The sequence below is a fragment of the Manis javanica genome, chromosome 17 (genome assembly GCF_040802235.1).
Source record: "Manis javanica isolate MJ-LG chromosome 17, MJ_LKY, whole genome shotgun sequence".
Lineage (NCBI taxonomy): Eukaryota > Metazoa > Chordata > Mammalia > Pholidota > Manidae > Manis > Manis javanica.
This window is the reverse complement of record NC_133172.1, coordinates 48,730,371-48,755,447: the sequence shown is the minus strand read 5'-3', so window position 1 is coordinate 48,755,447 and position 25,077 is coordinate 48,730,371. Positions and strand designations below refer to the sequence as shown.

Sequence of the window (25,077 nt, the reverse complement as noted above, 5' to 3'; positions counted from 1 at the left end):
TTAGTTCTGAAATTCAGATGAGACACAAATAAAAAATAAGGCTCAGGGATCAGGCAAGGTAAGACATAGTAAAGGAAACAATCTATAAATTCTTCTCCTCCCTTTGGACATAATTGCTCCTTTCTAAGTTTAGAGATGAGCTACTCCATGGCTTTTAACTTTGCTTACTTACTTCATCAATAAAGTTTCCAATTTCATCAGGATTGGCAGGGCGGGGCCGATATTGGGGCACAGTCAGGAGGGTTGGAGCCACATCATTTCGAATCACTTCTGGCCGCGCATCTAGGCCCCTATGCAACTGGCTCAAATCAAAGTCCTTTGGAGAAAAACATAAAAGTATAGAAAAGGGTAAAAAAGAAACAGTCATAAATGCAGGGAAACATGGTTTAGAGATTATGCTGTTGTATAGTGTCTTGTCAACTGCTTGGTATTTATAAATACATGCCAATATAATCCGAAATGGTGTTTTAAACCCAAGAGTCTCCAAAATAGCACTGGAAGGAAATACAGCCTACAAGGACTGTGAGGAGCCCTTGTGGGTACAGGTATAGATTATTGTATTTTATGAACATATTTTAGGATATGATTATTCTTTAGCAAATATTCACTCCCTTCCCACCCTATTTATTCTCTGTGAGAGGAATTAAGATTCATTAACGTTGGGCTTGTCATGGGACCTGTTTGGCCAATGGGACACTAACCAATGTGACAAGGCAACAGCTTTAACAGCCCTCTGGGCTAACCTGCTATTACAGAGAATATGAGAAATGCACTGCACAGTCCTAGACACAACGCATGCACACAGCCATTCAGCCAAACCCAGCCTAGATGAGCTAAGCCTCAGCCTGTTGACTGTTCTTGTGAATAGATTCTTGTGAACCTAGCTGCCACAGACAATGCTTGTGTCCATCCATCCCCACCCCTAATTCACATGTTGAGACTAACCTCAGATGTGGTGTGTTTGGAGGTGGGGCCTTTGGGAGGTTATTAGGTCATGAGAGTGGATGGGAATAGGAACAGTGCCCTTTCTAGAAGACACCATAGCACTCCCCTGCCCCTTCAACAATGTGAGTATGCAGTGAGAATATGGCTTTGAACTAGGAAGCAGGCCTTTGACAAAAAACAAATTTGCCAGTGACTTGCTTGATCTTGGACTTCCCAGCCTCCAGAACTACATAGATTTCTGTGGTTTTGTTAAGTACCCAGTCTGCAGTATTTTGTTACAGCAGCCAAGACAGACACCAGCAATTGGCCCATAAATGCATGAGAAAGATATGCTTACTGTTGTGTCACTGACATTCTGGGGTTGCTTGTTACATAGCATTACTGTGGTAACAGCTAACTGATAAGGTATATCTCATCTCACCCAACTAGACTTAGAAATGTCTTGAAATCTGGAACCACATCTTGTAGTACCCTGTGCCCCCTATATGTTTGCTGCCCAAAACAAGCATTGAAATTCTCATCAGTGGCTATTCATCCAGACCACAGAGCTTAGCACATGTGCCTCACGGCACAGCCTGTCAAAAGTAGGACTCTGATGGGTCCCTATTGTTCTCTTTCTAAATAGAGCAGACTTCCATGAAAACTTTGGGGTAAGGCAAGTCAAGACCACCTCCAGAATAGGGCAATAACGAAGGCCTAAAGATTTAACATTCACAAAGAGTAAAAAGCATTTCAGTGCAGGGCAGTAAGCAGTCAAGTATTAACAATGTTGTACTGATGGTGATAGCCACTGATAATATGTATCTTCTGGGGTAAGGCCTTAAAAAAATAACACACAAAATAACACACAGCTATTTCAAATGTCTGCCTTCTGATCACTGACCGCTTCTTCCAAATAAAGAGATTGCCATTAAGCTTTTACCATAATTTTAAAAAACACACCTGGTCTTCTTCTCCACCTCCTTCTTCGTCATAGTAATAAACATTGTCCCGGGTGTCATCTTCTGGGGGCAGTAAGGGCTCTTTGACGACCCTTCTCCTCCGAACAAACAGAAGCAGCAGCAGAATCAGGACTGCAGTGGGGTAGAGAGAGCAATGGGGCCACAGTTAAGCAGCAGCTACTACAGAGAATCAGTGCTTTGCATACCAGACAACCCACACGTCAACCCACCTGGCGACACGCACATTCCTGAAGTTAATGTATGTAAATTCAAGCGTGCTCTTTAACTGGATCTTAAGCCAGTCAGTCATTTCCCAGAACGAACCTGGGGTAAAGTGGTCCAGGTAGAGGAAATGGTAGGAGCAAAGGCCCTGAGGCTGGAACACACTCAGTGTGATTAAGGAAAGGTGCGGTCTGCCTGGCTAAAGCTCAGTGAGCAAGGAGGAAAGCGGTGGAAAGAAGGTCAGAGGGGCAGCAGGGACAGGTGGACCACCGGTAGGACTGCAGCTTTGATTCTGACTTGGAGCCATTGAACTTTTGTGAGCAGGACTGAGTCAGCCTAAAAGCACTTGACAGATGCATACTATTCTTAACCAGTTACGGGGCCATAGACTTGAAAATCACCTGGTATGTTCCTTATCTTAAGATAAAGTCAGGTAAGCAAGCTTTAAAATCTGTTTAATTTCCAAGGTTTTCACCTGCCCTTCAAATATTTCTAGCATATATAAGATTAACATTTTATTTATTTTTAATATTAAACTATTTATTGTGAATAAGAGAAAATATGTTTCAGTGTGTTTTCTTTATAGGTGCTTATGCCTGGTTACCTCCATATATGACACCTTACTTAGTGAAACATTATTGCCTGGAAACAGGAGGTTGCATAAACTTGGGGAACAGATTTCTTAAAGTACCCAACCTATTTGTTGTTGCTGAAATCAGAAAGATCCCAAGACCTCATCAGAACTACTTTGACCACGATTCATAAACAGGAAAACAGAGTACTTGTTGCTAAGTGGAACAAAACCTGTCTCAGCACTGAGGACACAGAACTGAAGACAATGCAGAATGCAAACTGTCCCCATCCACATGAGCCCAGAGCGAGTGAGAACCAGGGGTAAGTTAGTGTTTCCAAAAGGATGCTTCTCATCAATGCTCAAAAGGTACCAAAAATATAGCAGGCTGTTACCCCTTCAGGAAGCACCACCCCACCCAGCTGTACCAAAACCCCAATAATCCACAGCCTAGTGCAAAAGAACCCAGTATTGATGGACTATGTGCAAAGCTTTCATATCCTGGTGTCTCTCTAGAATACTTTAGAAGTGTTAAGTTCTATGTTTGCCCTTAAGGAACAAGGTGTGGGAAATCCAAATCCTGGGGCTGCTTCTGCTTTAAATGTTGTTGCACATTTGAACATTCCAAAATGTTCTCAGTTGCTGTGTCTAATAAAATAGACCCATAGCAAATTCAGGTAATGCTATAGATATAAATATGTATAGATATAAATACTAAGAGGTCAGTATTTTAAGTGTAACTGTAATATTTAATATTTTCTTTAGAATAAAAGTGTTAGTAATAATGACTAATTCTTGGTAATTTTTAGTAATTGCTAATTAGTAACCACTGTTCCCAAAGCAAACTGCCCCATTCAAATGTGATTTGACCAGGAAGTAAGTGAACAGGCAGGGTTTGTGTTACTGCGCCCATGAGGATGAAGAGGACAGTGAATTCACCTCATCCCAAGGTGGCAATAAAGTCACACAAATTCTCAAGGTACAAAGGTCCAGAAGCTCACTGGATTCTAAACCCTTTTCCTTCCTTCTCAATTTTGAGAGGACACAGACAGCAGAGAGCAGAAGCAAATAGGACACACAGCAAACATTTCCTGAAGGTCATAGGTAACCCCTTCTCGAACCTGTTGGAGCAGCAAGCAGCGTATCAACAGCACCCACCTAAACTGAAAGCCCCAGAGCTGGTCCCACTGATCCCTCTAAGAACTTTCTTCTGTCCAGCCAAGCTGACCTCCTCTCCGACCTACTCAGTCCAAATCAAACCTTCCTCTTTCTGGGCCTTAATATTGTGGGTGCCCTCATCAATGCCTCTCTGCCTATCTGGATTCCACCTGCCCCTGTGGCCCAGCAATCCTACACCTTCCCCCAAATCGTCCTTGAGACTCAATTAGCAGCCCCTCTACTGACTGCAAAGGCATTAAAGACCCAGACCACCTTTTCCAGCCCCTAATTATACACTATCTGTTAACTGGTAACACACCACCATCTGTGTCAACCCTAGGGATCAGTCTACAGGTAGTATCAGTCTCAACGACTATGGCAGTAACTGACCAACTTACCCCATTATCGCTTTTCCTCTTCATCCTTCTAGTTATTGATACTGTTCACCCGACCCTCCACCCCCACCCTCTGCTAGGTTTTAATCGGGTACATGGTCACCCAGTTAGAAGGGGAACTTCCAGGTGTGGCTGTGTTGAGCCGACAGGATGTAAGTGAAGGTGATGTGTGCAATTTCCAGGTATGTGCCTTCCACTTCCTCCGTCACCCCTTCTCCAGACGGAACGCAGAGGCGGTGGTGGGAGGTGGCCGGCTCCGATACTGCTGCTGAGGATAGCACCCCAAGGCCCTGCTCCTCTAAGTTGGTCCGTGGACCAGCAATGTCAACATCGCCTGGACCCCACCCCCAACCCACTGGATCAGAATTCTCATGTATGTATAGAGAGGCGCAGGTGATTTGTATGCACTTGAGCTTGAGAAGCCTACCTTGAGGGACTGAATGGACTCCAAAATAAGAGGCCTCAGCCCCTGTTGACTTCAAGGAACTGGGCTGCCGTCCAGTCTCAGACCACTTACCTCTGAAATGCTCAGTAAGATGCAACCTCCTCATTCTACAAGCCCAAGGCTGAGCCATTCGCCAGCTGCACTTACTTAGCAAAGCAAGGATTCCTCCGAGAATTCCCAGGATGGCAGGAACCTGCAGTCCCGCTTCGGTGTACAGCCCGGTCCTCTTACAGTTGTTGACGACCCCTTCACAGTCACACACTAACACGTCCAGCGTGGTCACCTGGTCCTTGTTCTGGTTGTCTGTGAGCTTGAGATTTATTTTGTAGTCACCCAACTCTAAGTTTTTCTTTGGCTTGAAAATCAGAGATTCATGACCTGGAGGAAGCCACAGAAATAAATGATGGGACCAGGGAGGAAAACAGTTCACTCTAGAATAAAACAAGTAGGAAACCGAAGACATCCCAAAGTTGAGTGAAGAAAACAGAATCACTTGGGTTGCAGATTATGAGGCAGTATGTCACACAGTCAGATGCCAGGCCCCACGGGTGCAATGCCTTAAGCAAGGAAACAAGCATCAAACGAAAGGGGTGACATCTGGAAGTTGGGACAGGAATTTCAGAGGCAAGGCAGAGGAAGCACACAGGTCAGAGCAAAGTTTCTGAAACAAGACTCGAGTTCCCACCTGGGTCATTGTAGTCAATGGTCCAGTTGGCACTTGCCCCATGTGTTAGTTCTGCTGTGAAGGGAGATGTGTTGGGGGGGAGATCTGGATCAATGATGTCGATGATATGAGGCTGTGGGTTCCTCTGGCAGAAGTCCATTTTTCGAGGTTCTGGTACAGGACCGTTGTCATTCACATCAGAGAGGAAGAGGAGAAGGGTTCCGGTTCCAGTAGCAAGTGGAGAACCTAACAGAAAATACATAAGAAACACCCCAACTGATGATCCCTGATTAATGAATCCCTACTGCCTTCCATCAGACCAAACCCAAATCCTGTCCTGGCTCTTGGGGAAATTCTGCTCATCACCAGGACCCACCCTGCCCCTGGAGCCTCCGCTTGCCAGTCCCAGGACATCTTCCCTCTTGGTCAGTCAGGTTGCTGGCGTGCTTATACCCCAACTGGGTAACAATTACCCAAGTTATTCCTCACATCAAGGATACCCTTCCTCTTCTTCCTCACATAATTTGATTGTCCATGAAATTTTAAACACTCCAAGAAGTCCTCATTGCCCTCTACCTCTTCTCCTTTTACTGAACTTCTATGGCTTTGAGGTCATTATTAAAGGGTTGAGCCTTTTTAAATAGCAGCAAGTTTACATTTCCAAGCTCATACACACTTGTGTTTGCATTTCTTTTTTTTTTTTAATTCATTTTATTATCATTAATCTACAATTACATGAAGAACATTATGGTTACTAGACTCCCCCCTTCACCAAGTCCCCCCCCCACAAACCCCATTACAGTCACTGTCCATCAGCGTAATAAGATGTTTGCATTTCTTTTTACGTCCTCACACAGCACCTAGCATAGGATAGTAGAAAAAGTAGATACTCAAACAATTGTCATCACTGATAGATAGCACTTCAGCCTTGCACATGAAGGGAAATCTAGCCATGGCTTCAGCCCTCTGTCCCTAACACTGTCTTATTAAAAAAAGGTACATCTATAATGCACTGAGGTAGACATATTGTCAAGTAAAAAATAAATTAAAATTTTTAGTTTAATTTAAAACATGTCTAAGATAATGACTTTTACATATTATATAAATAAATACAACATGTCTAAGATAATGACTATAATATTTTATAGGGAAAAAAAACAAAGCCCAACAACAGAGGAGTGTATCTCAAACCTATAGACAGATAGACCTGGATGGCAAGGCTGAGGATTTTTTTTTTAACCTTTCAGAAAAATTGTTTAAAAAAAACCACATAGCATAAAATTTACCATCTTAGCCACTTGTAAGTACACAATGGAAGAGTGTCAGTATTGTTGTGACACAGATCTCCAGACCTTTTTCATCTTGTAAAACAAACTGGAGCTTTTAAACAACTACTCCCCATTCCCCCTCCTCCCAACCTCTGGTAACCATTCTACTTTCTGCGCCTATGAATTTGACTACTTTCTTGTCTCATGTAGGTGAAATTATACAGCCCTTGTCTTTTTGCGATTGATTTGTTTCATTTAGCACAATGTCCTGGTTTATCCATATTGTAACATGTGACAGAATTTTATTCCTTCTTAAGGATGAATACTCCTCCATGGTTTTTGTAGACAACGTTTGGTTCATCCATTCATCCATGGATGGATCTTTTTACCTTAACCTGTGCAGTTCTTAACCAATGAGCAGGAGTCATTTAAAATTTTTTTCTAATTAAAAAAAAAACTTTTAAAAAATTAAATAAGCTACTAGATTTTCTGAAGAATATATTCGTAAATGACATATCCAATGAGTTAACATCCAAAATACATGAAAATAAATTCTCCTCTTAGACCATATACACTGAAAAGTATTGAGTCATGCACAGTCATACTAACACTTGAAGAATTATTCAGAACCACCATACCTTAGCCATTACTATTAGGTCAGAGGTCAGCAAACTAAGGACTTCTAGCCAAATTAGGAACACAGCCGTAACATTCCTCCTTTACACATTACGTATGGCCGCTTTGAGGCAACAAGAGCAATAGAGACTGTACGGCCTGCAGAAGCCAAAATAGTTACTCTCTGGCCCCTTATAGAAAGTTTGCCCACCCTTAGTTCAAGGGCCATTTCCTCCACTTACTTTCAGGCCAGGCTACAGAATTCCCATGCAGCTAGAGACAGGTGGCCAGCATTAACACTGCACCTGAAGCCATGGGCTAGATTTCCCTTCATGTGCGAGTATTCTGTGACTAGAGCCCCATTATGGCCTTACGTACTTTGCTCTCTGCTTTCTAGATTGTCAGACTTGGAATTACTACCTCAGGAGGTTAGTGAGGAAGAAAGGAAGAGAATTCATCACAAGAAGCTAACAGGTTCTCTTTAACAGTGATTTTGCTTCTGAATATCTATCTGTGGGGAGTGTTTTGCACATAAAGGCACATACAGGGATGTTTACCTGTCATGCACAGAAATAAGGAACAATGGGGGACGACCCCAGTGTCCTTCAATGTGTGAATGATTAGATTATGTCATAAGCAGATAACACTGTCTTATTAAAAAAAGGTACATCTATTATGCACCAAGGTAGACATATTGTCAAGTAAAAAATAAATAAAAAATTTTAGTTTAATTTAAAACATGTCTAAGATAATGATTTTTATGACAAAAACAAAATGAACTATAAATCAGATAGTGGCTTTATAATAAACTCTATTGCCTTATGTATACAAATGTATTCAAATACACAGAAACAATCTGGAAGGATACACACTTCACTTATAATAACGATGATCAATGATAAAAACAATGATAGTCCTTACAGAGCATGTACTATGTAGCAGGCATTCTTCCAGGCACTTTTTAACTCATTTAATCCAGATGGGGTATTCAGAAACCTAGATAATAAGCCTAAGGTCACATAGGTATTAAGCTATGGTCCCAGGAAGTAAACCCAGCAGCCTGGCTTCCACAGAGAAGGCATGGAGTTTAGGTATAAGAGTGAGTAGTGAAAAGGAACTTCTGTTTGACATAAATTATTTTCATTTTTGACAATTAGAATGCTCTTGTTTAAGAATAAAAAGGATGAATTCTGAGAATATATTCATAAGTGACATATCCAATGAGTTAACATCCAAAATACATGAAGAACTCAAATGCCTTAACACCCAAAAAGCAAATAAACCGATTAAAAAATGGGCAGAGAATCTTAACAGACACTTCTCCAAAGAAGAAATTCACATGGCCAACAGGCACGTGAAAAGATGCTCCACATCGCTAATTCTCAGGAAAATGCAAATTAAAACCACAATGAGATACCACCTCACACCAGTTAGGATGGCCAACATCCGAAAGACAAGGAACAACAAATGCTGGCAAGGATGCAGGGAAAGGGGAACCCTCCTACACTGCTGGTGGGAATGTAAACTAGTTCAACCATTGTGGAAAGCAGTGTGGAGGTTCCTCAAAAAACTAAAAATAGAAATACCATTTGACCCAGAAAGTCCACTCCTAGGAACTTACCCAAAGAAAACAAGATCCCTGATTCAAAAAGACAGATGCACCCCTATGTTTATTGCTGCACTATTTACAATAGCCAAGAAATGGAAGATACCTAAGTGTCCATCAGTAGATGAATGGGTAAAGAAGATGTGGTACATATACACAATGGAATATTATTCAGCTATAAGAAAAAAACAAATCCTACCAATTGCGACAACATGGATGGACCTGGAGGGTATTTTGCTCAGTGAAATAAGCCAGGTAGAGAAAAACAAGAACCAAACAATTTCACTCCTTTGTGGAGCATAACAACAAAGCAAAACTGAAACAACAAAACAGCAGCAGACTCACCGACTCCAAGAAGGGACTAGCGGTTACCAAAGGGAAAGAGGTTGGGAGGGGTGTGCGGAGGGAGGGAGAAGGGGATTAAAGGGTATTATGGTTAACACACATAATGTGGGGGGGCCACGGGGAAGGCAGTATAGCACAAAGACAAGTAGTGACTCCATAGCATCTCATTACACTGATGGACAGTGATTGCAATGGGGTGTGAGGGGGGACTTGATAATATGGGTGAATGTAGTAATCACAATGTTGCTCATGTGAAACCTTCTTAAGATCATATATATCAATGATAAAGATATCACTGATACATAAACAATAGGATAAAAAACAAAAGGATGAACTCTGCCTCCAAAAGAAGGGTGGGGGAAAGGGAGCAAAATGGCCAGGAGAGTGAAACAGCATAGCTAAACGGGAAGGGCAATCTTACCATTGTCGGTGGCTATAATGAGGGCTGTGTACGTGCTGTTCTTCACATGCTTAGAGTCCTCTCTGTCCAACTCAGCCCGAGTGGAAATGGCACCAGTGTCCGGATTAATCTCCAGCCAGCTGGCTGTGTCCCTCCAGATCCGATACCTGAAAAGGCACAGGCTCTGACTTAGAATAGGAACTGTGGACAGCATGAAGCTGAAGGAGGATAAGGCTCCTCCCTCTCTGTTGATGTACTTGTTTCCAATTTTCTTATTAAAAAAAAAACAAACATCTACAGAAAAGCTACCAGGAGAGTATGATGACAAACCATATGCCTTCCACCTGTTAATATTTTGCCATATATGTAAGTCCCCACACATATACATAACATGATCTGCTGAACCATTTGAGGTTATGTTGAAGACATGTTCCTTTACTTATTAAATACTCGAGTGTGTCATCTCCTAAGAACAGAGGGATTCTCCTCATATAACCACAATTTGACTTTCGATTTCAGGAAATACAACTTTGACATAGAACTATTATGTAATACATGGTACATATTCAAGTCACCCATTTCCCCAAAACTACCCTTCATGGCACCACTGCCCCAATTCAGGATCCAATCCAGAATCATGCACGGCATTTCAGTGTCATGTTTCTTGAATTTGGAACCAAACATAAATTTGTTTCTCATTAATTTGGGATCGTTCTTTAGCTTTTTCCTTCTTAGCACTGACCATTTTGAAATGTCGGTTCTACAAAGCAGGCCATTTGCTTTGTAGAAAACCCATCCATTTGGGTTTGTCCAATTATTCCCTGATAGATTCAAGCCGTGCAGTGGAGGTGTGGGGTGAGAACACAGCACAGGTGATGTGTCCCCACCGCATCACACTAGGAGGGACATGACGTCTGTTGTTTTTCTGGGGATGTTAACTTTGCACTTGGGTAAGGGAGAGGCCATCAGATTTCTTCACAGTAAAGGTACCTTTTTTCTCTTTGTAATTTATCTATAATCTGAGGGGAGATAATCTGAGAATATCCTATTCACCAATTTTGATCCAACAGATTAAGCATCTGTGGATAATTCTTGCCTGAAGCAATGAGTCCTAAGATCCTTAAGTACTTTTAAAAGCAGACCCCTTCAAACCAGCTCCCCCAAGAATACAGTAGTTCTCAAAAGGTAGAATATGCTGCCCAACATCCCCGCCACAAGCATTTGGAGATCTGGGTTGACATGGTGACTTGGGGGTGGCCTGCACTATTGGCACTTAACGGCAGGTACAGAGAGGATAAAGAGCCTTCTGGTCTTACACAGCAAAACAGTTATTCAAATGCCAAGAGAATTTGGTTAAGAACACCCTATTAGGAGTACCAGAAACAGTCAACCAGAGGAAACAGAGGCTTGAAGAACAGAGGTACACTGCCCAGTTATCTAATGGGGTCACAGAAAAGCTCAGAAAGAGAAGCAAAGACACCTGGAGAGGACAGGGCCCTGGATACCTGCGGGTTAGTCCTCAGCTTCCTGAAAGCGCAAAGCAGTGAGCAATGTAATGTGGTCTTTATCCCAGGGGTAAAGACCTCTACACGCACTACTAAGACTAGGTCCTGAACTTCTCAGAGATACCCTGAACTACAATTTCAATACTAAGACACCAATCCAGCCTGGAAACCGTACAGTCCACGGCTTCGTCACTGACCCCATGCCCTGCAGTATTGCCTTTGGTTTTCCTCCTCTCCTTCTGAACTTTCATTAAAGACACATCTTATCAGCTCTCATATTTTGGACCACCTAAAAGAATCCTCAGATGATGAGCAGTACACTGGCTTTAAGTACAAAATTAGAATATTCGAAAGCAGATCTCAGACATCACAAGATTTCTCCTATAAAGATTTCAGCGTTTATCTTATTTAAATAAGGTTTTTTTAAAAAAACCTACCACAATGCCACTAATACACCTAACAAAAAACAGTAATTACTTAATGTCATTCAGTGCCAAATCTGTGTTCACATTTCTCTCATTGCCACAGGGGTGTCTTTTATAGGTGAACTGTTGAATCTGTAGCCAAAAATAGTCTACACATTACAACTGATCTTAATATTCTTTAAACCTATACTTAGGGTGATCAGTCCCACCCTTCTGCCATTGTTGAAACTGTGTCATGCTTCGTTCCCCCATTCTGTACTTAGCTGCTTTCTCATGGCATTGAACTTCTTCACTTCCCACATTTCTACGAAATCAGATCCTAAGGCTTGATTAGATTCTGTTTCAACTTTCATTTCCTGCCAAGTGGGGCACACCATGTCAGGTGGTGCTTGTTTTAGTAAAGGCTGAACAGTCAGAAGGTTTGGGGGTCATCAGTCGGGCTCCTTCGTTTTAAAATCCCCTATCACCCTTGACCTGATACTGAGATCACTACCTGGACCCCCCGTACAGCTCATCCTGTGCAGTGCACACACACAGTGTAACAGGATTTATGAGCTCTTTCATTCAGGATAGAATTAGCACTTTCTAAGAGAACCTCAGAAGTGGAAGACAAACTAAAACTTCTTGTTATTTTAAGTTTAGTAAGTCACAGGAGCCAAATATAAAATAAGTCACTGATGCTAAATATAAATGCCTCCCTACCCCCCAAAAAAGAACACTCTCAATTACCAAGCATGACTCTATATTTTTGATTTGCCAAACGTTTTTCCTAAATAGTTCGGAGCACTCTGACAATGTCCTTGAAAGAAGATAAAAGCAGATTGGAATGTCTCTCGGAGAAGAGGAAGCAGGCACATTGGCTGAGGCCTCTGTGATCCTCAGAAATCACACTGTTACTAACGAGACAGACCTGTCTTTGGATTTGTGCTCTGATGGTTTTTCCTAGTCAAACCCACCTCTTAAAAGATTAAGACTATTCCGTATCATACATGGTCATAGGAGTGTTGCTCTCGGTTGGTTTGTACATATGTTTTCAGCATCAGTGGCTATGATTTACATTACAGAGGTGCCCTCGAGTCTAAAAAGGGAAGAAACAGTAAGCTACTTCTAACACAATACCATGTATGAAAATGATACGGGGAATGGGGATAAAAAAGGAATAAAAACAAATAAATGAGTCAAATGAGAAGGGTTTTGAACAGACCAATGATGGTAAAATGCTATGAACTAAATATTCTATACACATACACACACCTAGCTGCCGTCGGTTGAAAAGTCCTCACACTTACGTTATCTTCTGTTCCATAAACCTGTCAGGTTCCTGAGCAGTGTAAGACGTGATTTCCAGGCCCACACCAAAGTCTTCGGGCACTTCGACCCTCTTCTGAGGGGGCACAAAGATGGGAGCTTCATTCACATCAACCACGTCCACAGTGACAGTGGCCGTGGAGGTGGAGAGAATGACCTCAAAGGGAGCCACGTTCTCTACTGCCACATACAGAGTATACTGCTGCTTGGCCTCAAAATCCAAGCCCTAAGGAGCAGAAAAAATCTGAGTTAGAGAAATACATTTCTATGTCAGTTTAAAAAAAACGAAATCCTTAACTCTTGCTTTTGGTTAGCAATATATTGGTGGTTTTCAAATCTGGGTGCATTAAGAATTAACTTGAGAACTTTTAAAGGTAACAGATGCCCAGGCCCTAACCCCAGACTCAGTAAACAATCATCTTTGAGGTTAGGGCCTGCACATCGGTAGTTTTTTATAGTTCTCAAAGACTACCAGGTAAACTTATTATAGCTGAGAATCTCAGGAGAAAAATAAAGACAAACTACATGAAATCTCAAGTGGCAAACCTCAGTTAACACTAGCACAGGAAGTCATTTGTTTACCCCCAGAGACTAGTAAGAATGATCACATTCTATGTGACATGTTGGCCACGTGACAGCAGATGGACAGAGGACCCTGCCTGTCCACCTCGCCAACCCCAGTAAGTTTAGTGGCGAATATGGGGTTCAGAATCAGTCAGCAATGAGGTCAAATCCCAGCTGGGCCATTTCCTAGCTGTGTGATTTGGGAAACTTTGCCTCTAGGTCTGTTGTGACCCCTGAAGGAGCAGGAAAAGGAACTCCTCAAAGGTGCTGTAAGGAATAAACTGGGAACTTGCATGAAGGACCTTGTGGATGGTAGGGAATCAAATCACCAGCTTCTTTTGTTGACAGAATAGCAACAGAAAATGTTGACATCAAATGTTCAGTGGGAGACAAGATTACAGTAGTCCAAACACGAAGGGTCTTCTCACTTGCTCAAGAGGAAGCCAGAGTTCTGGGGCTAATTGAGGGACCTGTTAACTCTGACTTTGCCAAGGAAATCACCAACCTCTTAGTTTTCAGGTTTCTAAGACATCCTTCCAGAACAGTCCTACTTGCCCACTTCTGAAATAACACCACAAAATAGTAGAGACCAGTAAACCATTTTTCCTCTCCTTTGCAAAATGGGTATAGAAGGTAAGAAAATGTTTCAGGGAAAGAGCTTATTAAAACAGATGGTATTTCCTCCTCAATTTTGGGGCACTATGTGGGAGCACATGGGCCTGAAGAGCCACTGTAAACCCCAAATGATCCACCAGCCCCGCCCCCCCAGCACCCCCACCGCTGTGCTGATCTGCCTCACAGAGGACCCCAGGGGACCCGCGCGTGGGCAGCTAGCCGGCTGTCAGCTTCTGCGTCTTGCCAGGCACCAGACAAACCTTAGCTGTTTTCAAAATGCCTTCGTTGGTTACTGGGTCTGTGGTGACGACAAATTGTCCCTCGTTGTCATTCAGTATGCTGTACACAGCCTCCCAAGCTGGGGTATTGGGGACATCGGCATCAGTCACTTTGAGTCTGGTGATGATGACGTCAGCCTCATTCTCAAGCACGGTCCCCTCGTACTGCAGGCAGGGCAAAGAAGTCGGGTCACTTAGGACACCCGGAGACCCAACATGGAGCCAGGACTCAGGGGACTGTGGGAATGCTTTCTGAGCGAGCACAAGCTCTGAGGAGAGTCTCAGAAGACAAGCTCACTCTCCCAGCAGGGCCCTTATTTCCTGCTGGTGGGGCACCGTCCTCCTGAGTGTCTGCAGTGGCTTCCCAAAACCCTGGCTACCCGGCTCCTCAGCACACTCTGCCCCAGCTGCTGTGATCTTAGCCAAGCACAAGACATTGCAGTTTATCCACCACTCCCCTCCTCCCTCATCGTTCTCAGTGGTTCCAGTAATTTTCATAAAATGAAACTCTAGTCATCGCAGTCTCTGCTTAAAACCTTTTGATGACATCCCTTTGCACTCAGGATAAATTCTAAAATTCTTGTCTCACCCTGCAAGGTCCTGCAGGACCCAACCTCAAATGGTTCACTGCACTGACTGGTTTTCCATTCTCGTTATACAATTAAGCTTCCTCTTAATTCAGGGCATTTTGCATATGCTTATCCCTTTGCCTCGGTCACTCTTCCACCCTTCCTGTCCCACATCTGCCAACCTCCTTTCAAGTCTTACTATAACTGTTACTCACTGTCTTTGTGAAGCTTCCTTGTACTAGATGGCAGACACTGCCAACTGCCTACTGAATACCCATCCATTCTTCCCTTCTTCACTAACTATATTATTGGTGGCAGCAATGTGCCCCAATTAAATACTGTATTTCCTCTTTTACTCGCAGATAGCAGGTGCTAACAAGATGCACATGAAACTTGGGGGATGGGTCCTCACAGAAATAAGAGGACTTGACTTAGCAGCAATGCCTTTTGTACCCCTCAGCCTTGCCTCCTTCCTGAATGAGGCACAGATATGGCTGGTGCTCTAGCAATCACCATGGGCCACAGGGTGACACAGGCTATGTACCAGGAGTAGTGGGACAGAAAGACAAAGGAGGCTTGGTCTCTCCTGACAGAGTGGACTATCTTCTCTGGGCCTTTTGTGACATAAGAGATAAAGCCAACTCTATTTGTTTAAACTACAGGAGTCAAGTCTCTGTTACTAACCACTGAGCTGACTTTTAATACAATAAGGTTTAATATGGCTCTCAGCACATTCTCCTTGACTGCATTTAATATAATTGCACATAATAATTTGTGTAAGTCACCTATCATGTCTTTAGCTAGACTATAAGTTCCTTGAGAACAGAATCTTTGTCTGCTTTGTGATACTACCTCCAGTGTCTAACAGTGTCTGGTATAAACTCAGAAAGTACTTGTTCAAAGAACAAATAAAACCTGGTAAGACTGGCCACCAATATACACAGTATGAGGACACGTTCAGTAGATGCTTTTTGCAACGTCACACACATGTACCAGTGAGCCCCAGGCTGACAGGAACAGAGACAACTGCCACCTCAATCTGCTTCCTATTTAAAGGTCACGAGTCTGCAGAAAGTTTTCAAAGGGTTCACCCATACACAGTTGTGAATAAAGGACCCTTCTTCGGAAACCATCCAAGGAGGTGCAGTGTTACCGTGGTTGGTTTGAAGATGGGGGCGTTATCGTTGATGTCAGTGACTGTGATCACGGCTACGGCGGTCGTGCTTAAGCCTTCACCTTGCAGGTCAGCAGCTTGAACCACCAGGGTGTAGGTGGGATAGCTCTGCAGAGAGATTCAACATGCCCGAGTCAGGACCAACAGCCACATCAGGCCCAGCCCATAGCATAGAAACAAAAGTATTTTTATCATCTGTTTAAAGCCAGCCTGCTTTCTAAGTACAAGACCTCTGGACAGATATTTAGATGCAAAGCTCAGACCATCACCGTATAAAGTGGCAACTGTCCTGAGCAGAGTTTTGCCCTGTCCTTGGAACTTAGCCAATACACACTGGCCCTTCACATCCTCTGGGGACTCTTGAGCCCTGACCTCCCGGTCCAGCCCAGCGGTGACCACGCTGATGACTCCTGTGTCCCTGTTGATGGTGAACATTTTGTTGTGAGGCAGCTCAGGGTCTTGGCTGACGATGGTGTAAGCGATGGCAGCGTTGTAGGTGTTCACGTCATCGTCCTTGTCTGTGGCCGTGACCTGCATCACAGATGTTCCTGGGCGTTAAAGAGAAAGGCTCAGTCAAGCTGTGCTTTGGAGTCTAGTCAACACAGCTCCACTCAATTCTGCCCAGTGTTAAAAAAAAGAGAGGCTCTGGGGATGGTACCATGTCATTGCTCCTCATTCTCCAATTTCCCAAATTCTTACCAAAATGGTAGGGGAAGAAGAAAGCATTGTACCAATGAGCAATGTTCTAAGAACTCAGCTTTTCCAACAGATATTTGGCTGAGCGGTGGGCAGGTGGTAAGTGAAGGGAAGTATGGGGAATAAATAACCTTAAACACTGTGCCATGTTTCTTATAGTCAGTGAACGGCATGTAAAAGAAGAAAAATCCCACAAATTTCTGAAACTGGCTTCTCAGCCACAGCTTCACCTGAGAGAATGGTCATTTGACATCAATACCTTCAAGGTGAAGAAAATATCTATAATACATATGACTGACAAAGGGCTAGTTCCCAGAACATCTAATTAACTCTTGACAAATCAACAGGAAAAAGACAAATAGCCCAAAAGAAAAAAGGGCAAAAGACTCAAAAAATCTAAATGGTCGGGGTGGGTGGGAAGGGAGGAAGAAGGGGAATAAGGGGCATTACGATTAGCACACATAATGTGGGAGGGGGCGTGGAGAAGGCAGTATAGCACAGAGAAGACAAGTAGTGACTTTATAGCTTCTTAATACGCTGATGGACAGTGACTGTAATAGGGTGTGTGGGGGGGACTTGATAATGGGGGGAATCTAGTAACCACAATGTTGCTCATGTAATTATATATTAATGATATTAAAAAAAAATCCAAATGGCCAACAAATAAATGATAAAATGCTTAGCCTCTTAATAATCAGAGAAATGCAATTTAAAACTGCATAGAGATACAATTACACACTCAACAGATTGGCCAAAGCTTAGTCTAACAATCCAGGATATACACTGCTCATAGGTGTGTGTGCAAACTGGTTTAACTGCCTTGGAAAACAGTTTATCGACATGTAGTAAAGTTGAATATGCACACTTCCTACAACTGGACAATCCATTCTTATGGATATATACCCTAGAAAAGTTCTTGGCATATTTTTACTAGGGGGTGTATCCAAGAATGTCCTTATTACTGTACCTAATGGCAAGAAATTGAAACCACCCCAGTTTCCATCAATAATGGCATAAACTGGTTTTACAGGAATATAAAAGTATTCATACAAGGGAATAATACAATGCAGTAATGAGAATAAATGGGCTTATTGCTGTGGGTAATGACATGGAGAACTCTATGTACCTGAAATAGAATGAAAGAAGTACATCCCAGTAATACATGTACAAATAATGCAATTCCACATACATATCAATGGAAAATGGGCAAAACAAGATATTATCCAGAAGTAAATATGCACTTGGTGAAAGATAAGGAATGCCAAGGAATGACCACCATGAAAGTCAGGGCAGGGGAGACCTTTACGGGGAGAAAACAGAGAAGAACCATCATCAAGAATGGCTTAAGGAACTGGCAAGGTACTGTTTCTTAACCAGGGAAGGTTGTGTTTAAAGTGGTCCTATTTTATATGCATTTCTGTTGGTAGGATGTTCCACACCCACACCCACACAGTGGCTTCCAAAGAAGTTCTGTCTGCATCAAGGGCCTGACCCGCAACACCAGCCCCAACACTTTGGGGTCCGAAGAGTCTAAGTGCCTTTCTGGGTATTCAGATCCTCGCATTGGATATACCTGGGAGAGCACCTTCCATGACAGACCCTTCAAAGACCGGCTGGGTGAACTCGGGCTTGTTGTCATTCTGATCTGTCACCGTAATCACAATCTCCATTGGGTCCTCGATTGCTTCCCCGTTTGAAGACACAGCATGCGAGTAGAGCTGCAACAGCCAAGTGAGGGTTATGTGGGCCCCGACAAGGTGGAGGAAGTGGGGAGGGGCCTGAGCAGAGCTCCTCCTTCCCACTCTCTGAGACCCAAGGATGGATATGCCCAGCAGAAAACTTTTCTTACACGTGCTGCTGCTTCAACCATGTCATGATAATGGTTGAGATCATGACGTGTAAATAGACTCATGGGCTGCAGAACACACCCACCGGGCCAGAGCTCCCACGGCCTACAGGAGGGCCGGGGAGCTCAGGCCTGGGACAGAAAGATGCAAGCCTAAAACACTCCTGACTTATTCCAAGCAGGGCAAAATTTGCTCTGGCCATCCAGACTACAGTTTCCCACAGATTTTTCTCTATTTGGCATCAATGCATTACCTCCTTGCTCAGACTGCTACCAAGGCCCCAAAATGATTTTTGCTCCCCAGCATCATCACTGGCCTCTTCTTTTGGGCCAGGGACTTTTAGTACCATGAATAAATTGACATCTTGGGTCTAAACTCATGTATGACGCATAAGGACTCTTCCCTTCTTTATTCTTAACAAAGAAAAAAAGGAACAACCTCCAGTCTTTCAAGGTTCTGTCATTTCTCCGCATCAGCAGGTCTAGACGTGTCAAGCTCCTCACATGTCCGGAGCATCTGATCTAGAGATCCAATAGGAGCTGACCAAAAAATCTTGGAAGGGTGTGACCCATCATTAACAAGCTTCTAAAAGATACTCACAATGTACTTGGCAATTTCTTCTCTATCCAGAGGCTCTGTCACTTTCAGCCATCCTGATTCTTTTTCAATAACAAACACACCAACAGGGGGTTTGTCGGCTCCTTGGCCTGTGATGCTGTAGAAAACCTTGACTTCTTTATCCCTGTTAGATTTGATCTGAAGAAAGAATGGGGAGAAAAAAAAAATGTTAGCAAGGAAGGGCCCTGACACTGGGGATTTTCCCTTCCTCTCCTTGGTCCCTCTCTGCCAAACGGACAACTTCCTTCTGTACCTGAACCAGATTTTTAGGAAATGGGCCTTTCTCATTTTCTGGGCAGCTGATGGGAGGAATAACCCAGTCTCTCTTCTGTCGTCTGAGACCCTGGTGGGGGTTGGGAAATGTGAGCACTTCCGTCTGGGTTCCAGAGGGAGGGTCCTAAAAGGAAGGAGATGGAGAGCAAAATCAGAGAATTCATGAGAGTTAATACAGGCCCAAGAGCCCCACCTATCCAGACGGCATCTCCAGCCTCCTGGAGGCAGGCTATGGTTTGAACTTAATGACAAAATGAACAGCCAGAACAAAACCCAGTGAACCTCTTTGCCAGAAAAAGATGACATTTTCTTTTGATCCCTCTTAGTGTCCAGAGTATAAATAATCATTACGCATATGGTTGCAGGTTTGAGGGTTTGATATTATTTTACAAGTTATTTTAAGCCTACATATCTCACTTGTTTTTAATAGAATATTATACTCTGATGATTTAACATCAGAGCTTATTCAGCAACTAGATATTCAAGTGCTTAACTCTTCTTTTCTTTCTATGTTTTTCCTAGGGATATAGGACCCCAAAGTGGAGCTATCAGTCAAAATGAGTTAAGTTTTGGGAATGGGTACAAGAACTACTTTGTGATCGATACAAGTTCCTTAATCTCATTGTGCCACTGCTTCTATAGGGTTTTCATTTGTTCTAACAGAGCTGTTGGGCTGTTGGGATGGAAACCTGAAACACCCTTTGAGACTTGTATTGAACAGCTTTCATGAGCAATAAAGATAACTTTATGCACACTCGGGGAAATAAGATAGTTGAGGATGGGAAAAAACACCTGCCACATTGTTTCGGTGTTTTAAAGTCATTAGCGGTAACATGGTAAAGGTTCCAGAGGACAATTCCATCCCCCTCCCTCCTCATCATCACTGAGCACCGTTGGCCAAGTGTGATTCAAGTCCTATTTCCTGGCTTTTAAAATTCATTCAAAATGCACAAGACAGACAGACATGAGATGCGACCAAACAACATCGCCTCTCAGTCCTGCATTCCTGCATAATGGCCACTCAACACACCGCCTGCATCCTTGCAACAATTTCCTAGAGAAGCAGAGCCGCCTGGGCCAACGACAGGCTCTGGAGCCAGGCTGCGTGCCTTTGAATCCTCACTTTGCAACCCCGCCTCTTGGGCAGATTATTTAACCTCTCTGTCCCACAGTTTCCTAATATCTAAAATGGAGATATCATCAGTATCTACCTCATAGCTTTCTTGGAAGGATTAAGTGAGATACTAGTACTTCAGATAAAGCACTTAGATTAGTGCCTGAATAAATGATAAATGGTAATGAGGAAGATGATGGTTGGAAAACACTGAGCTCTACCTTTAATGAAGTCAAGTTTGGGGTTTGACACAGGCACAGGAACAAAGTATTGAACTGACTGTCCACACTGTATCCTAAGCCTAAAAATGACCATCTTACACAACTACGGTGAGCAACTAGGCACTGATGAATGCATACAGATTCATCTGCCACCCCGAAGAGGAAGACAAAGAGCACGCCTTGCTGACAGCAGCATCCCACAGATCGACGATGATGATGAACACTGTGCTGGCAAAACCTAACGCAACATCTTCATGTGTGGTAGTAAAGGGAATTGTGCCTAAATCTACTGAACATGGCATTCATCCCTCCAGATAAAAGAGATGATGAACTGGAAAGTTAGATCTATTCTTCTTTTTCCCCTAGCTATATTGAGGTATAATTGACTAATAAAAAAATTGTATATATTAAAGATGCATAATGTGGCGAATTAAAATATATAAGATGTATTCTTACGTGAACTAAAAGGAAGGTGAGATTGATACCCTTTCTCCTAATGCAGGACCACCTGGCTTTGCAAGGGTCTCTTGAACTAGAGACAAATCGAAGTGAGCGTCAAACCGGCTATAACAGAGCTGTCACCCACTACTCAACATCCATTCTTCCTTCCTTAATTAATAAAGACAAAAAAAAATCTCTCTCCACATTATCTCAGTTTTGTATCCAGCAGTGTGGACAAGTAAAAGGCTACATTTTCTTTCTTTTTATTTTATTAAGGTATCATTGATACACACTGTGGTGAAGGTTTCACATGAAAAAACAATGTGGTTACTACATTTACATTACTACATATTATCAAGTCCCCACCCATACCCCAATGCAGTCACTGTCCATCAGTGTAGCAAGATACCACAGATTCACTATTTGTAAAAGGCTACATTTTCTATGCTACACTTGCAGCTACATATGGCCATGAAGCCAAGTTCTAGCCCACGTGATGTAAGCATAATGAGAATTCCAAGTCACCCTTGGACTTGCTTAACTTGAAAGAGAAACATGCTACTTTGCATATAATGTGTGTATTTCTGTAACATGTACTTGAACCTAACAATGAGACAACAGATATGGAGGCAGACGCAAAGGTGGCAGAGGTGGGTAGGAAATGGAAAACCCAAGCTCAAAACTATCTTTTGGTCCTAAGATGCTTCCACGCACAGTTGCCCAGCAAGAACTCCCTGTGCTGAACTGAACTTAGATGAATGATGGAGGAAGTAGGAGTCATGAGTCAGAGAATTATGTTAATATAGTTCTACTATGTTCCTCATTTTTCTGATCTGTCCGATTATACCAGGGAGGAAAATCAGATCATGATTATTAATTTCCTAGAATCTCAACAGTCTTTAGGGGAAAAAAACAAGAGCCAGCCAAAAAAGCCCTTGGCACTTACAACATGTTTCACACTTCCAAGGCAGTAGCAGGAAATGACCAGCGTCCCCTAGAGAAACACTTTGGTAGGAGCACCATGAGAGCAGTTTAGAAACTGGCAAAGGCATTTGGCTTATGTAGCAGGACCCAGAAACCTGGGCAGACATATTCTTTCCTTCATGGCCAATCCATCATTTGTCCATTCAATATTTACTGAGCTCCTAGGATGTGCCAGGCCAAACGCCAGGCACCGTAAGTACAACGGGGTAGGATCCTGTGGAGATTATAGTCCAGTGGGGCAAGGGCTTCCCACTCCTTCTTCCCCTTCTTTGCCAAGACCCTCCTCACTAGAAACACAAAGGGCAAAAATGATCAGAGAATTGACCTGTTCATTCTTCCCCCAGGAACAGACAGGTGACAATTACTGAGTACTTATTATCTGCCTAGCAGTTCAAGCATTTCACATGTGTTAATCCAGGCAGTTGCTATCATCTTATCAGTTTACAGATAAGAAAATCAAAGCACAGACAGGTTAAGTAACTCTCCCAAGGTATTCTGCTAATAAATGGCAGGGCTGGGATTCAATCCCAGATAGTGTCCATGCTCTTATCCATTATGCTACACTACCTGCGAGAAAAGAAACACCCAACAGAAACACTCCCCAGTGAGAATTAGTTCAGTCAAACCAGTGAACTAGGGGTGATTTCTCCCCACAGGAGCACTGGCCGTGTCTGGGGACATTGCTGGTTGTCACAACTAGAGGAGTGCTACTGGCATCCATCCAGTGGGTTAAGGCCAGGGACGTTGCCGACCATTACATAACACATGGGACAACCCCACAATAAAGAACTATCCACTCCCACATGTGAATGGTACCACAGCAGAGAAACCTGGATTAGGCCGCAGACTAATACTGAACTTCAGGAAATGCTCCAACATACGTGATGGTGGCGGCGGTGGGGGTGGCGGTGGTGGGCTGCTGCCTTCAGTATAATTTTGGTGGACAGCTTCCTGCGGCTGGAGTCCCAGGCATGGACAAGGAAACTCATCTCTGGATTATGAAGTTGCACAGGCCGTTTAACCGTAACCACACCATCTGGGCCCACTTGGAACCGGGAATCATCAGAAAAATAGGCTGTCCTTGGTTGACCAGTGCATCCTTCGAAACTCACTGCAGGGCATAAATCACAGCCATTAGGAAACTGAGCAGACTAAAGACAAGAGCATTCCTTCTTGAAGGCAACCTGAATTCACCCACCAAAAGCCTGACTCACACGAGAGAAGTACAAGCAGAACAAGCCACAGTCTGGTGACGGAAGAGCAAAGATACCAAAGTAATCGGTATCATATTAGTGTAGTATCATCATGACTGTTAAATGTGGTCTGATTTTTTTTCTCATCTACTTGTAAAGTGAATACCTTAATCTGTCTAGAAAGTTACCTTTTCCTTTTCAGTAATATTAAAGGGGCCTCTCCTTCCCATGGCCCTTGACTGTATAAAAACAGACCACTGAAATAACTCAGACAGAATACCTATTGAGTCCAAAAGCTGAGAGATGAAGGTAAGTGAAATACCACGGAGAGGCATACATTTGAATGAACAGTGGCATGTAGTAAGACAGAGGCACATGGCATAAAGGTTGAAAGAATATGGACTCTGGAACAGACTGTCTCTGCTTATGAGCTCTGTGACCTTGGGCAAATCATTTAATCTCTGTGCTTTAATCTACCCATCTGTAGAATGAAGGCAACAACATCAGCTTTCTACTAGGGTTGTTTTAAGACACACAGAACAATGCCTGGCACATAATAAACATTATATTGAAGTTTCTTCAATAAAAATTTTAAAAACAAACATAGCTTTGGTTAATCATTTATTCAGCCCTCCCTCAAAAGCATTCCACTAAAGACACTGGTAACTAAATATTTATTGAGTGCTGATTACATACTTATCATCGGAGGCACAAAGAGGTAGTAATGCCTGCTTGCAATCTGAAGCACAGAGGAGAAACTGATCACTGTCAGAGGAGATAATGAAGGTTGCATGGGAATGTCTTCAGTGTGATCATATATACAGGGTATCAAGACAAATGCAAAAGGCAGAAAAGGACTACTTGGGTTGGGGAATGTTTATGACCAATGTTGTAACAGACTATTTAAAGCTTTATTGCTATTAAAGTATTAAAACTTAAAAAGTATTAAAACCCAAAGCTGGAGAAGCTATGGTGAAAAGTGCCTATACTGAACATCAGTGTCCCAAAGGTCTCATTCAACAGATTTCCACCAAGCTAGATGCCAGAAACTCTGCTGGGCTCTAAGGAAAAACTTGTAAACAAGATAAAGAAGGCCTCTGCTTTCAGTGAGCTTACACTAATGTGGAAGAGATGGACAAATGAAGAAACCAATCATTTCATGTGGTAAGTGCTAGATACAAAGGAATTAAAGAGGGTGGTATGAGAGTGATAGGGAGGGAGCTTGGGGAAGGTGTAATTTATATTGGATAGTGAGGGCATGCCTCTCTAAAGTAGAGGAATCTGGGCTGAGACCTGAAGGAGCCAGCCTTGCAGAAACCTGGATCAAGAGCTTCCCAGGCAGAGAGATCAATGAACAGTTCATTCTGGGAAACTCTCAAGTTGGCCTGTTTTCCTCCTCTTTGGGCAACTGCCCTGCACTCCTCCAGTGGAATTTCTATGCCATCCAAGTGCCCTTTTATAAAAATTCCTGCTCTCAGCCCTATTTTACACGACTAGACACTTCTATATTCATGATGATCAAGTCTTTGCCAGAAAGCCCTCGTCATCTGTGATGCAGTTTTCATTTCTTCCACCAGGGGCCACTCTTACAAATGTTTCTGAAGCCAACGGCCCCACCCTACCAGAAAAATAAAATCATGTTTGGGGCAGTATTGTGAGCACTGTGATCACCTCCAT

The 25,077-nt window shown here is 43.0% G+C and overlaps 1 protein-coding gene across 2 annotated transcripts in view; it reads right to left on the bottom strand.

Annotated features, from left to right (window-relative positions):
* The window catches only part of LOC108404941 (cadherin-1), a 67,713-nt gene that overhangs the window by 3,257 nt on the left and 39,379 nt on the right, over positions 1 to 25,077 (bottom strand). For both annotated transcript variants that reach the window (XM_073226661.1, XM_037025356.2), the window contains 13 exons: positions 23,089 to 23,318; positions 19,428 to 19,571; positions 19,157 to 19,312; positions 18,283 to 18,427; positions 16,386 to 16,561; positions 15,993 to 16,121; positions 14,253 to 14,435; positions 12,795 to 13,039; positions 9,597 to 9,742; positions 5,363 to 5,587; positions 4,825 to 5,055; positions 1,888 to 2,018; positions 173 to 316 (listed from right to left, as the gene is read on the bottom strand). In XM_073226661.1, the coding sequence (XP_073082762.1) occupies positions 173 to 316; positions 1,888 to 2,018; positions 4,825 to 5,055; positions 5,363 to 5,587; positions 9,597 to 9,742; positions 12,795 to 13,039; positions 14,253 to 14,435; positions 15,993 to 16,121; positions 16,386 to 16,561; positions 18,283 to 18,427; positions 19,157 to 19,312; positions 19,428 to 19,571; positions 23,089 to 23,318 (2,285 nt within the window). The remainder of the gene's footprint in view (positions 1 to 172; positions 317 to 1,887; positions 2,019 to 4,824; positions 5,056 to 5,362; positions 5,588 to 9,596; positions 9,743 to 12,794; positions 13,040 to 14,252; positions 14,436 to 15,992; positions 16,122 to 16,385; positions 16,562 to 18,282; positions 18,428 to 19,156; positions 19,313 to 19,427; positions 19,572 to 23,088; positions 23,319 to 25,077) is intronic.